This window comes from Erpetoichthys calabaricus, chromosome 5 (genome assembly GCF_900747795.2).
Source record: "Erpetoichthys calabaricus chromosome 5, fErpCal1.3, whole genome shotgun sequence".
In the NCBI taxonomy this organism is placed as follows: Eukaryota; Metazoa; Chordata; class Cladistia; order Polypteriformes; family Polypteridae; genus Erpetoichthys; species Erpetoichthys calabaricus.
The window spans coordinates 188,815,231-188,827,808 of NC_041398.2; the positions used below are offsets into that span (position 1 = coordinate 188,815,231).

At 38.2% G+C, this 12,578-nt stretch overlaps 1 protein-coding gene across 1 annotated transcript in view; it reads left to right on the forward strand.

Moving 5' to 3' along the window:
- The first annotated feature begins 830 nt into the window (after positions 1-830).
- LOC114652111 (N-acylethanolamine-hydrolyzing acid amidase-like) overlaps positions 831-12,578 on the forward strand; it is a 41,765-nt gene continuing 30,017 nt past the window's right edge. The window contains exons 1-2 of the mRNA XM_028802309.2: positions 831-1,155; positions 10,953-11,117. Coding sequence (XP_028658142.1) covers positions 974-1,155; positions 10,953-11,117 — 347 coding nt within the window. The 5' untranslated portion in view covers positions 831-973. The remainder of the gene's footprint in view (positions 1,156-10,952; positions 11,118-12,578) is intronic.

Genomic DNA, 12,578 nt, shown 5'->3' on the forward strand with positions numbered 1-12,578 from the left:
ATCCAACCAAGCTGTTTGGGTGTGGGCGCGCCCCTTGGGGTTTCATATGTGTTCAAAAAATGAGGAAGTTGAATAGGGTCTATAAGTAATATAACGGACAATAAGATCAAGGGCTTGACACAATTAGGCTGCTTGACCCCTCTGAAGCATACTAGTGCTGTCATTTCTGTTATGTATTCACTGATATGCAGCAGGTTTTGGCTCTTAGGTAAATAAATGGATAGTTAATAAACTGCGGTGCATACATTACTTGGAGTAAAGATAAGATGACAATTTATGTATATATATATTTATGTACCTATTTATGTATTTATTTATTTGAAGAGCTTTTGTAAAACGCCAAATTTCCCCTGAGGAGAAATAAAGTCCATCCATCCATCTCTCAAATATACAGCAGGAGAGAGTATGCAAAGTCCACACAGTGTGCGACAGGGCACAGCGTTCAAACTTTGTGTCCTGATGCTCTGAGGTCGCAGAATTGCTGCGCCAGTGTACCTTTGTTTTTTTACTACCACAAATTTAGTTTTTAATTTAAAACATACTTATATAAAAATACTAAATTGCTAATTAAGTTTGACTAATCCGTGCCTTGATTTACGGTATTAATGCCGTTTTTGGTTACTAACTGAGCAGAAGTACATTTGATATAATGTCAATTTAGCAGTTCATTACTTTGTTAGTGTAAGCGAGTTTTGTTTGTTTTGATCAGTCGAATACACTTGATTGGATATCCACGGGGTCTGCCATTTTTGGAACGCCCACTGTCTTACAGTCTTTGCCTGATATCCAATAGAAACATTCTGCTGTAACTGTTTTGGTTCACATATAACTTAAGGTCGGGGGTGGTGTAGAGCTCCTTCAGGGGACCTCAGGACCTCAGTTGATCAAGTTCAAGAAACCACGGTTATCATGAGGGCGTGAGCTTCAGAAGGTGGATATTAAGGCTTATTTTGTTCTTACCAGCTAGGCAAAGATGCGGACTGCAACGGCGCTGCAATTCACGGTGTCTCTGGCGCTGCTCACCCTTGGCAGATCAGACTTCACGCCTCCTTTAATCAATATTTCACTGGACAAACCACCAGAGGATAGGTGGCTGCCGCTGCGAAACCATTTTAACGACACTGATTATCAGTCTTTGATATCCAACGTCATCGAGTAAGTTTCGACTGAAAACTTAAATTTTACTCTGCACCATTTGGATGACGGGTTGTTTAGTTTGACCTATTTAACACTTTTTAGAAGTTATTTCCATTCAAGAGTACTTGCTTTTACCGACCCCTAACGTAAGGTTGCAAAGTTCGGTATAACTCGCTGGTCGATTTCTGGATCTATTTAAAACCTTTTTAAGTAGTTCGTAACCTAGTAACAAGTCTGCTTTGTGATCTGTCATACGGGCGCACCCCGTGACCGGCCACTAAGGAATTTTATTGACTGACAGGAGAAACTTCATGTTATCCGTCCAATCAGCAGATTCGTTTAGACAGGAATTTAGTAAGCCCCGCCTAGCAGCGTGCGTATTCCGGATTCAACACAGTGATTCAAGTGTATTGGTTGTGTTGGGAACGGAGATACGGCCCTGTGTTCACTTCGTTAGTACGTTTAGGGGGAAAAAACGTCCTTATTTCAATAAGCACTAAAAATATAAAAAGGTTAACGGTTTGATGTAAATGCACGTAAGACAAGTCGAATGTTTTTGTGCAGGTTCCAAATAGTTGCAGGTGTGGTGTCGATGGCTGCGTAAACAACAACCCGGAGAGCCGGTAAATTCGTCCAGTGTGGGTAAGGCGGTAAGTAATCGACAGGACGCAGATTTCTTTGCCACGGCATTTACTTCACCGAATTTTTCAATACTTTGGTAAAACGGACTCGAATGCATTTCTTCAGAACCTCGCATTATAGTCTAGTGTCAGACTCCGGTCAAGTCACGGTCGTAAATCTGATGCATTGGGGGTTGACGATGTTATGTTTAGGTTAAGTAACGATTTAATTAGACATTCCCTGTCGTTTTTTAAATTACGGAATTAAGTTAGAAAGTTAAAGCAGTCTCTTCACCCGGGTGTGTCGGATGGCCAGGTACAGGACACCGCAGTTGTTCCCAAGCTCAGTCCTGGGGACCCCCTGTGGCTGCATGTTTTTGTTCCAACTAGATTCACAGTTGGTGATAATAATCGATAACAACTGATCTCCTTTAATTAGTTGGTCTTTTTTTCTCTTCTCTTATTCTGCATTCAGAAAAACACAACAGTGCGTTTTTTTACATTTGTAAGACATTTAGAACCAATTCTATCTTTATAAAGCTATAAATGCTTAACTTTTTTGTTGTTGTTTTTCCTCTTATTTTGCCCTTTTCTTGTGTAGTTTGCTTCCTTCATTTAACCCTAATAGAGACAATTAACAACACGTATAGAAGACACCTTGCATGACGAAAACTGCAACAACTTCAGAGTCATACCCACTAATTAGTAAATAATAAATTAAATCATACCTGGAAAAGCAGAATGAAAGTTAGGTTGAAAATACTGTTAACAACTGCTTGGTATCCATCCATTATCCATTTTCCAACCTGCTGAATCTGAACACAGGGTCACGGGGGGTCTGCTGGAGCCAATTCCAGCCAACACAGGGCGCAAGGCAGGAACAAACCCCAGGCAGGGCGCCAGCCCACCGCAGTGCTTGGTAGATTTTTTTTTAAATTTGCCAAACTTCTACATTGACTCAAAAATATAGAAACTGGGAAATAATGAGTAGTTTAATTAGGCTAGGAGTCCAATGAAAAACGGAAGTTGGTTGGACCACTGGGCTACCGAATAGGGCTTGTATAGCACACCTGTCAAATTTCCATCCATCCATCCCCCAACCCTTTCTATATCCTAACTACAGGGTCACGGGGATCTGCTGGAGCCAATTCCAGCCAACACAGGGCGCAAGGCAGGAAACAAACCCCGGGTAGGGTGCCAACCCACCGCAGGGCACACACACACACCAAGCACACACTAGGGACAATTTAGAATTGCCAGTGCACCTAAGCTGCATGTCTTTGGACTGTGGGAGGAAACCCACGCAGGCACAGAGAGAACATGTAAACTCCACACAGAGAGGACCCAGGAAGAGAACCCGGGTCTCCTAACTGCAAGGCAGCAGCGCAACCCACTGCACCACTGTGCTGCCCCCTGTCAAATTGGTAGATTCTATTGGATTAAACACATTCAACTGCCAATTCCTTAAGTAAAAAAAATATTGTTTTAAAAATCAAGCTTGCTTTTATATTTATGATGATTCTAGGAATTATAGTTAACTTAAAATGGGCTCTTTTATCTTGCATATTGAGCAGAGGTGCACAGTCCCAGTCTTGGAAGGCCTCAGATTTTCGTTTTGGCTGAATCATGCCTTTAACTGGACTCGCACATAACTAATATTATTTACTTTATTGGAATTTATGTCAAAGTGTAAACAGGAAGTGTGTGTAATTGTCATCTTGCAATCTATCGTGCAATTCTGGTCCTTTTGTATGGCACTAGGAAGGTGTCATGCTTATTTATTAGAAAGTATAAATAAGGGCCTACCAGTATATTTTTGCATCCGTTTTCTGTCTGTGTCTGCATGTTTTTTGGGAACCCTTGTTTTCCTCCTTATGTGCATTTTTAGGTTAATTGGTAGTTCTAAAGTGGCCCATTTGAGTGTACCCAGTAATAGAATGGGACTTCCATTACAGAGTTGCTTGACCTTACTGGTGACTCTAAACTGGCCTTGTATGTGTTGTTGTGAGAGTGTAAATGACTGAGCCCTACAATTGACCAATGCCTGGTCTTTGCCTTTCTTCCATTGTTGATGCAGCCGGAACAAATCCAAATCCGACTTCAGGTGTGTGCACAGCCAATGCAGAATGGCAGCCAGTGATGTTGATACACAAGATTATACTCTTTCTGAAACCTGTCTAAGCAATTCTATATATATATATATATTTTTGCTTTAACAAATACTTGCCCATGTTGACTTTGTGTATACCGCAAGCAGCACACACAAGTGCTTTTGTAGTGAAGCAGAAATTGGCATGTAATGTCTGCTGAAGTCCGAAGAGGCAACCGTCTATGTTGAGTGAACTTGTGGGCATATACTGTATGTGGGAGCTCAAATGCTCTGAATGCCCCTACCCCCAGGCCTTAAATGGATTAAAATGATTCAGAAATAGATGGATGGGTAATAAAAGAAACAAGCATTAAGAGAATGAAAAAAAATCTAGAAGTGGCCACCCAGAGCAGCATCTGAACTAGTATCCATAAAACCAGTTATCATGGGTAGGAGGCCAGGCTGGTGATTCTGTTCTCCTACATCAAATGTTGAGACTAATTCTTGTGTAATGTAATTAAAAGTCAGAATCTATGTACATTGAAAAAGGCAACATTCACCCCAATTGACACTGTCAAGCTCCTTAGCAGCAGCCTTTCCAACCTGTGAATGTTTTGAAAACTTTGCCTGGATTCGAGAATGAAAATATGTGCACGCACCAAAGATATCAGATTTATAAAACCTGGTGTACACACATTTCTATGCAATTTACCGTTAATCGCAGTTGCCTTGTGAATTTCTGTACCTGAGTGTGCTTCAAATGGCAATCTGAAACATCCATATATGGGGCATACTAATCAGCCTCATACATATGCAGTTATAATGTTGCAGAACTTCATTGGCTGATAGAGCAGTCTGTCCCTTCTGATGCATCAAGGCCCTGCCACTTGCATTCCAGAGTATCTGGCTATGCTCTGCAACTGACAGCACAAGGTCTTGTGCATCATTATAGCACCTTTCCTCTGAACTCTGGGGTTCCAAGAAGGGCATAAGGCACCAGCATCTGAGCTGGTATTTGCTATCACCAGACTCCTGTCATGGTATGATTGCTGTTACAATGAATAGTAAAGGCCATCTGAAACACTGAGGATTCAGCCAGCTACCTCACCTACATGCCACCCACCACATACAGCACCATCATGTCTGTCAAAGCTACTTTGCCTCAAAATAAATGAATCACAAGTTGAACGAGACTACTGAAATATGATGTTTGCCAGTCCATCATGGATGACTTGTGCGTTAATGAAGTGCAACTGTTTATGGTTAATAAAAGCAGCTTAGTTCTCGTTAGGTGCCCTTATTTCAGTATGAGTGCAGTAAAGTGATCCGATTATGTTAGGAGAATTAAACACTGCTGCAAACTGACTTTCAATGTTGAGAAAAACATTGTGTTTTTGTATATGCACTCACACCATATGAAAACTGGATGTAGCACCTCGCCATTCAGTTAATGGCTACTAGCACAGCATGCATGACGGAGTGAAACTTGACTGACCTATTCCTGACTTGCCGGCTAGTTCCCTGAGAAGTGACACAGGTAGCCAAAATAAACTGAAGAAATATCAAAAAATTCTTCAGTGGAAATTTGCAGCACCGGTTTTCTTAAAAGGGAACTAACATACAGTCTGTGTATCATATTCGTTGTTTTTGAGGTGTAATAGTTTGTCACGTCAACCACATTATAATAACGACTCAATGATATGAATTATTAGCTGGTTTGGCTGCATTTCCTTACTTTATCAAGGGGGTCGTCATTTCCTAGTTTGAAATGTTGTGTATGCTTGGGTCAGAGTTGCTGTAAATATATGCAAGTTCTTACATCAGGTTTTCTTTTATAAATCCAAACGTTTGTGTGGGAATTTGCACACACACTTTTCAAGACTCTTTTTTGCATACGTGAGCTTTATAAATGAGGCACCTGTGAGTCCATTCTCTGTGTCAAATCTCTAATGCTTGACAGATTCAGACTTGACTTGTTTTTTTAAAATTCAGAACCTTTAACCATTTCAACCAAGCAAAATGAAGGTGCAAAGTGAGCCAAAAGATGACCAGCTAAGTTGATTCTATTGGCATCTATAGTAGGTGTTCATCATACATTATCTGTTTTAATTAAGTATTTGAAAAGAAAAAGATGTTTTAAGAAATGTTAATCTGTTCAGTTCTTGAATACATTTGATGGTACACATTAAAATGAAAACAAAGTCAACAGGTTTGTCCGAATGAGATCACTAAAAAAGTCTCAAGTTATGCAGTAGGTTTCACTAAAATATGCCAAAATTGATTTCAAATTAAGAAATTGCTTGGAGCAAAAATGGTGATTTTCCAGGGGCCTCATGTATAACTCCTTGTGTAGAGTTCACACTAAAATATGGCACACTGACAAAACTAAAAATGTGAGTAAGCAAAGTTCTACGGACTTTCCCTTTATAAATTCCAATTATAGGGAATTTTAACGCACATGCACAAGCCTACAGCTCCACCCTGTTTGAATATGCAAATCAATATAAATAGCCCCTTCTGTTCAGTGTTTTGTTAAAAGACAGTGGGAAAAGCACATGTTAAAAAAGAAGAATTTCAGCAAATGCTAAACTGAGTGCTAAACTGAATGCTTCACTGAGTTCTTCTCAGTGAAGTGGAGATAGGGAAAAACATGTGGTGGATTAAGCAGTGGCATAGTGTGGCGGAGGCACTCAAAAATTCAAGTTCAAAAAGGCACACGGTGCCTGAAATAAAAAAGAAGTGTTCAGATATCATAGTCGACATGAAAAGGCGAGTTGCTGCCCACTGTCTGAATGTCAACACCACTGGAGGAGGTAGCAGAACCCTAGTGCTAACAACATTTGAGCAGCGAGCTGCTGCAATTGTTGACGAGACACATATAACCGCCATTTTACTTATCACTGGCATTTTATATTCTGCTAATTACAGTCAAACAAATACTGTCCGATTTGGCTGATCATTTGGTGGGCCAGGGTGAAGTTCATCATACCGCATCTCTACAGGTTTGGTTAAGACACGATTGTGTGACACGTTATGCAGCATGCTACATGCTTGCACAATGCGACACACTTTCTGTGGACTTCAGAGCAGCACTACACCAGTCTTATCCATGCAGTGCCAATGGCCCATAAACTGCTCCATAGTACGTTCTACCACTATAATCATTATAATGTCGGTCTAGTTCAGTCAGTGGGTTGGCGAGCAGGGTGAGAAGCCATGTCTTCAGCAGGTACCTGCTGTTACCTAAGTAATTGTGTTATATGGTTACATCCTACAGATAACTTACAAATTTGACTGAAGGGGCAATTTTAAATGTCTTATCTTAGTGAGAAGCCAGCCATCACACACAACACCATTTTCAAGTTAGTTCCCAGCACTACTATTTCTCAGTTTGAATGAATTGTGAGATGAGCCAGGCTGTCTCATGACAATATTAATGAGATGCATTTTTGCATCACAGATATTTTTCACATTAATAGAATGGAAATGCCTTTATAGAAATATGTATGCAGTCAACTGTACTGATCATTTTTGGAAAACTGGATGTTGCTGCAAATTGTGTTTTGGTGTTTGCCTGTTCAACCATAGTGTAGGGAAATCATATATATCTGTATGACAAGCGAATAATACCATCCCATACAGCTGGCATGGTGTAACTCAGTGATGACTGAGAAATACCTGATTAATCAGCCAGTTCATGTTGAAAAGCTCCTTTGGCTAAAAACCCAAAGGTGGACAGAACTTTCAAAGGAACAGGTAGAGCAAAATTTCTCAAAGTCTGCCTTTGTAAATCTGGACCCAGTTTAGCACACAGCTCCAAGAGGACAGCTCCTAGAAATCTAAACCAATTGAGAAGCCAGTCATCTTCATGAGACAAGAAATCAGTGTGATTTCTAAATATGCACTCTCTTCTATTTTTTCCATTTGCAATGTTTTCTAAAAACAGTAAAGCAGCCATGGTAGACGGAATTGTTTGGCCATTCCGTGCACCATTATATTGTTACAGATTGATTACAATCAAGTGCCTTAAATTTGTAAATGATATGCAGTTAATTTTGGTTTGATAAAGCCTGTGTCATGGATGTAAATCTAAAAAAGAGAGGGAAACCGCACAGAAACAGTAGCACTGCTTTGACGCTGGATGCCGCTTGTTTACAAAACCGTCCAGAAACGTGTCTGAGGCTGTCGTGAAAATGTGTGTAGCGGTACACCAAGTTTAGTTTTTATACATCTTGATATGAACGTGGAAATGGGTGTGTGCAACATGAGGCCCCTGAGTTAACTGGCAATTGGTTGCTAATTAACAAAGTGGCTAAAATGAAAACTTGTAGCCCTCCAGGATGAGAGTTGGACACCCTTGCTCTACTACAAAGACGACCATGACAACTGAAACCAACTATTACTTTAAATTTATTGCATTATCAATTGGGTCATTTTTAGTAATAGTGTAAAAAGCAGAGTATTGTACTGGAAATAAGTTTGAACTATTACTGTATATTGTTTATTTAATTTCAACCTTATTTGTGTTTTCATTTAAGTCCATAAAGAAAGCACAGTCATTATATGTATGGTAAAAAACATTGTGTGTCAAATCCAGGTCAGTAACATTAAAATGCCAAATTGTAAAAAGTTAAATTTGTGAAATCATAAACACTAATGGTACAGCTGCTGACTCATAGCTGTAGAAGTCTTTCTTAGATATATATTAAGTATTACAGTTCAATTCCTTTTTATTTGACTGATTTAAAGTTGAAATGATATATCCTTATAGACAATATGTTGATCTACTTCATTAAAAAAATAATGGACTCATGGATCCATTCCTCCCAAATAAATCATTAATTGTTTAGAATTGCAGTATCTCAACAGTGTTTATGATAACATTTGGAATAATCCATTATGGCACTTAACATATACACATCAATATGTCTAAATATAGTGCTGCCTTATGTAATGCGACTTACTGTAGTTTGTAGTACTGTTGTCTTGGTGAAGCCAAATGTAATATATACAGTATGTTTGGAGACAACCATTAGTGGCTTTAGCTTAAAACTGGGTGAGAACAATTAGACGTTTACTGAGTGTCACAATTCTAAACCAATCCAACTCCTCATGAAGGCTGTGCCTAAAGTAGGGCAGTGATTTTGAACTGCACAGATTAGATGTGCTCTCATTAAACTGGTCCGACAGACAGCAAGCTTCTGTTTACAGTGAACTGTCTATAGTTGAAAAGTTTCCTAAAACAAAAATCTGAAATATAAATGTGTGTCACGTAAGAGAGCACATTGCATGCTTTAAAAATAAACATCTGATGCAATGGAAAAACCTTTCTGTAGCATCAGGTTATACATTGGCATTCAGTGGCATCAATGGACAAACAGTAAACGTAAGTGATACAGTCGCATGGGCAGTGTGTGCTCTCTGTTAGTCAGCAATCTGTATGACAATATGAACTGCAAAAAATGCATTTAAAGTAAAAAGTTGTGACACACTATGTCAAAAGGAGTGCCGTTAAGAGCTGATAACAAAGAGCTACATGATATGCATATTTCAGGAATCAAAACTCCTGAATCAACAAATCTGTCTAATGACACCAATAAAACAGGAACAAGGCTGCACAACATCCTCCTGACTGCACGTCTAAAGGAATAACTCAAGAAATGTAACATCACTAACTAATTGAAAATGTGAACATAGCTTGGCATTTTAACATGTTGAAGATCCATAGACTACAATGCCTATCTAAACTCTGTTTTTTGTTGTTATGCCATATAGTGATGTAATAGATAAAATGACAGAAAGATATCAAAGCACACAGAGGCACTTTGCAAACTTGTAGAGCCCAGTAGCTGCATGCATGTCACTACTACTAGTAATTTCTCGTTTTAAATAAACCAATACAATTTTCTAAAAATGGTGTCCGCATCCCACAATGTGATGTGGTATATCACTTATTCCCATAAGAACAAGAGGTGCTTGTTTGAAAGTGCTATCCATAACCAGCACTGGAGAGCAATGGAAATGGCATCACAAATTTAGTCAAAAGAGTTCAGCATTTTACTCAATCGGCCAAATACTGATTTAGCCGTTTTTTACTTTTTTGGACCATTACTTTCAGTAGCCAAAAATATGGTACATCTGTGGTTCATGAGGAGGCCAATTCTGGCCAGTCTAAAGGTAGTTCAACAAATCGGGTGAATGTTTTGAGTTTAACTGGGTTTCTTCTCACAATTTCTATACCTTCCTGAGATAATAAAATGGTTTGTGCTCATTCCAGAGAATTTTAGGATAAATGTATGTGCTATACAAGTAACAGCATGGATATAAAAAATACATTGATAATATGTCATGATATACAAACATCAGCTTTTACTGTTTTCCTGAAGCAGGCTGTGGCACCAACCTGGTGGTGATTTGCATTAAGCAGTTTCAAAGATAGAAGGGTTGTTAGGCAATAATTTAATCCTTTCTCATATCAGGTAGTAAATTATATATAATTGCTGAATAAATGCTGTTGGACAGAACAACAGGGAAACTTCATCATCATAGTATTTTAATTTCTTGTGTGCAAATATTGCTAAGTTTGTATTAAGAGAATTCAGGTTCAACAAAGGAAGTATGTGGAGATCCAAAATATTTCAAGTTGCTGTTTAATGGAAAAATATTACCTTTATACCTTGTGAGAAGAGGATAACTTTAAAACTCAGTGTCACATTCAGTCACAACTATAGTTTACCAAAGGAACTGCTGAATTTGCCAGTTGTTGAAATCTGAAAAGTGTTCAAATAGTATATTTGAATAAAAGTATACAGTACACTAAATCAATATTATGTAAACTGAACTACTCCTGAACAAAACATTCAGAAGCTGTGCTTTTATAATGTGCATTTTTCACATACTAAATATATGCAATTTTTAACAATTCAAGTTTTCTGTCTCCCATTATTTGCCTGTCTGTTTAACCTCATTATGATTCAGATTGAATTAGGTTCTAATGGTGTAATTTTATATGCTGTATATTTTTGCTAAGCTAGATATAGTACTGAGTCAGTTAAGATTATATCCTGTTACCTGTTTTACTAAATCTTTTTTTTTTCTTTTTCTAGTACTACAGTACCAAAGTTTGTTCACCATGCAGTGGTCCCAATTGCAGCTGCTTTGGAAAAGTACATCTCACAGCCCTATGCTGGGGAAATACTTGGACTGTCTAAAATTTTTGAGGTTAACATAGGGGATATCATCTTACTGAACCTCGCCTATGAAATAACTGCGTACGTATGTACAAAGAAAGCATGTCATTTTTTACTTTTGTTTTATGATATCTGAAACAGCTCAGATCTTGCTTGGACTCAGTTATAGCAGATTTGTGTAGTTAAATTTGCCTGTGAGGTTGTTCTGCTTTAGTTCCTTGCAAAACATGGATTATTTGTGTCTGTTTTAAAGGTAGTTTTCATAAAGTAGAATCTCCAGTTGTTGGGCTGTCATAGTTGTTATCACTGTGCTCGTCCACTCCCATGTTTCAGTCTCTCCTTTGTAAAATTAATACAACAAGCTAATTGAATAATTTCATTATTTTATAGTTTAATGATTTTTAACAACCCACCCTCTGAGTGAGTACTTGGCGCTAACTGTTTGGTGTATAGCTAGAAAAACTAAATCACAAAAATACTCAATTTTAATTTTAGCTACAATAAATTGCACAGCTAGCTTCAGCTATCGGTTTTCAATTATTAAACCTGCAAACTACAGTAAACCTTTCAATCACCAAGTATTCATGATGCTGTGGGGTGGTCTAGATCTCTTGTCCGTCTCTCCTCCTTGTCTTCTAATGCATAGACAGATTGATCTGGTCGATGGGTAGGCCTCATGAAAGACCTACCTTTTCCTCTATGAAATTTAATACAATCAGTCCTCTTGACTGGCGTCTTACGCATGTCAAGACAGTGTCCTTACACCTTCATGAGTTTTCTACTTTTGTTGTAAATCATCAGGATCATTTATAGGTCCAAAGCTCATTTTACTTTGACAGGGTCTTCATGTGAATTTCAGGTGTTTTGTTCTTTTGAATTTTCTGAACCATAATGTATAATTTGTGGCAGTGACATAGCAAATACACATTTTTAAGCGTAATGATTACATCTTGTTATATACTGTAGTAGTTTATTCTCATATGGACATTCTAATAATGTCTGTGTCTCTTATAGTAAACCTATTAACATTTCAATGAACCATATTGATGGCTACATTATAAATGTAAAAAGTATTTTGGACAGCACAACAGTGCAGCCCTTTGGTAATTAATGTATATCTTTTAATCTCCCAGAACATTTAAATAAAAAAAAACTTTATGCTGTCGTTAAATTTAAACAGTATGGTAAAATAGCACAGGATGGAATACAGTAGTAGACAGCGACTGGTGTTCTGTCACGTAGGCTTCAGCCACTGAGACAGGCTTTACCTTCCCATGATCCCTTAGCGAAAAAAAGGTTTTTTTGCAAGTTCTCTTGTTTGCAGAACCACATAAACTGCACTGATTAATATTTTCATCGGTTTCCCTGTGAATTAGTCATCCTAAAAGCAGTTAAGCAAGTAGTTCATTTTTTCAACTTCCTAAAGTGGATACTTTCCCATGTTTACTACTTTTGCTTTATATATTTTTCCACACGTACTTCACAATAGTAAATGTTTTTAGGTATTTATACACCACCAACTTTTGGATAAAACGAACCCAA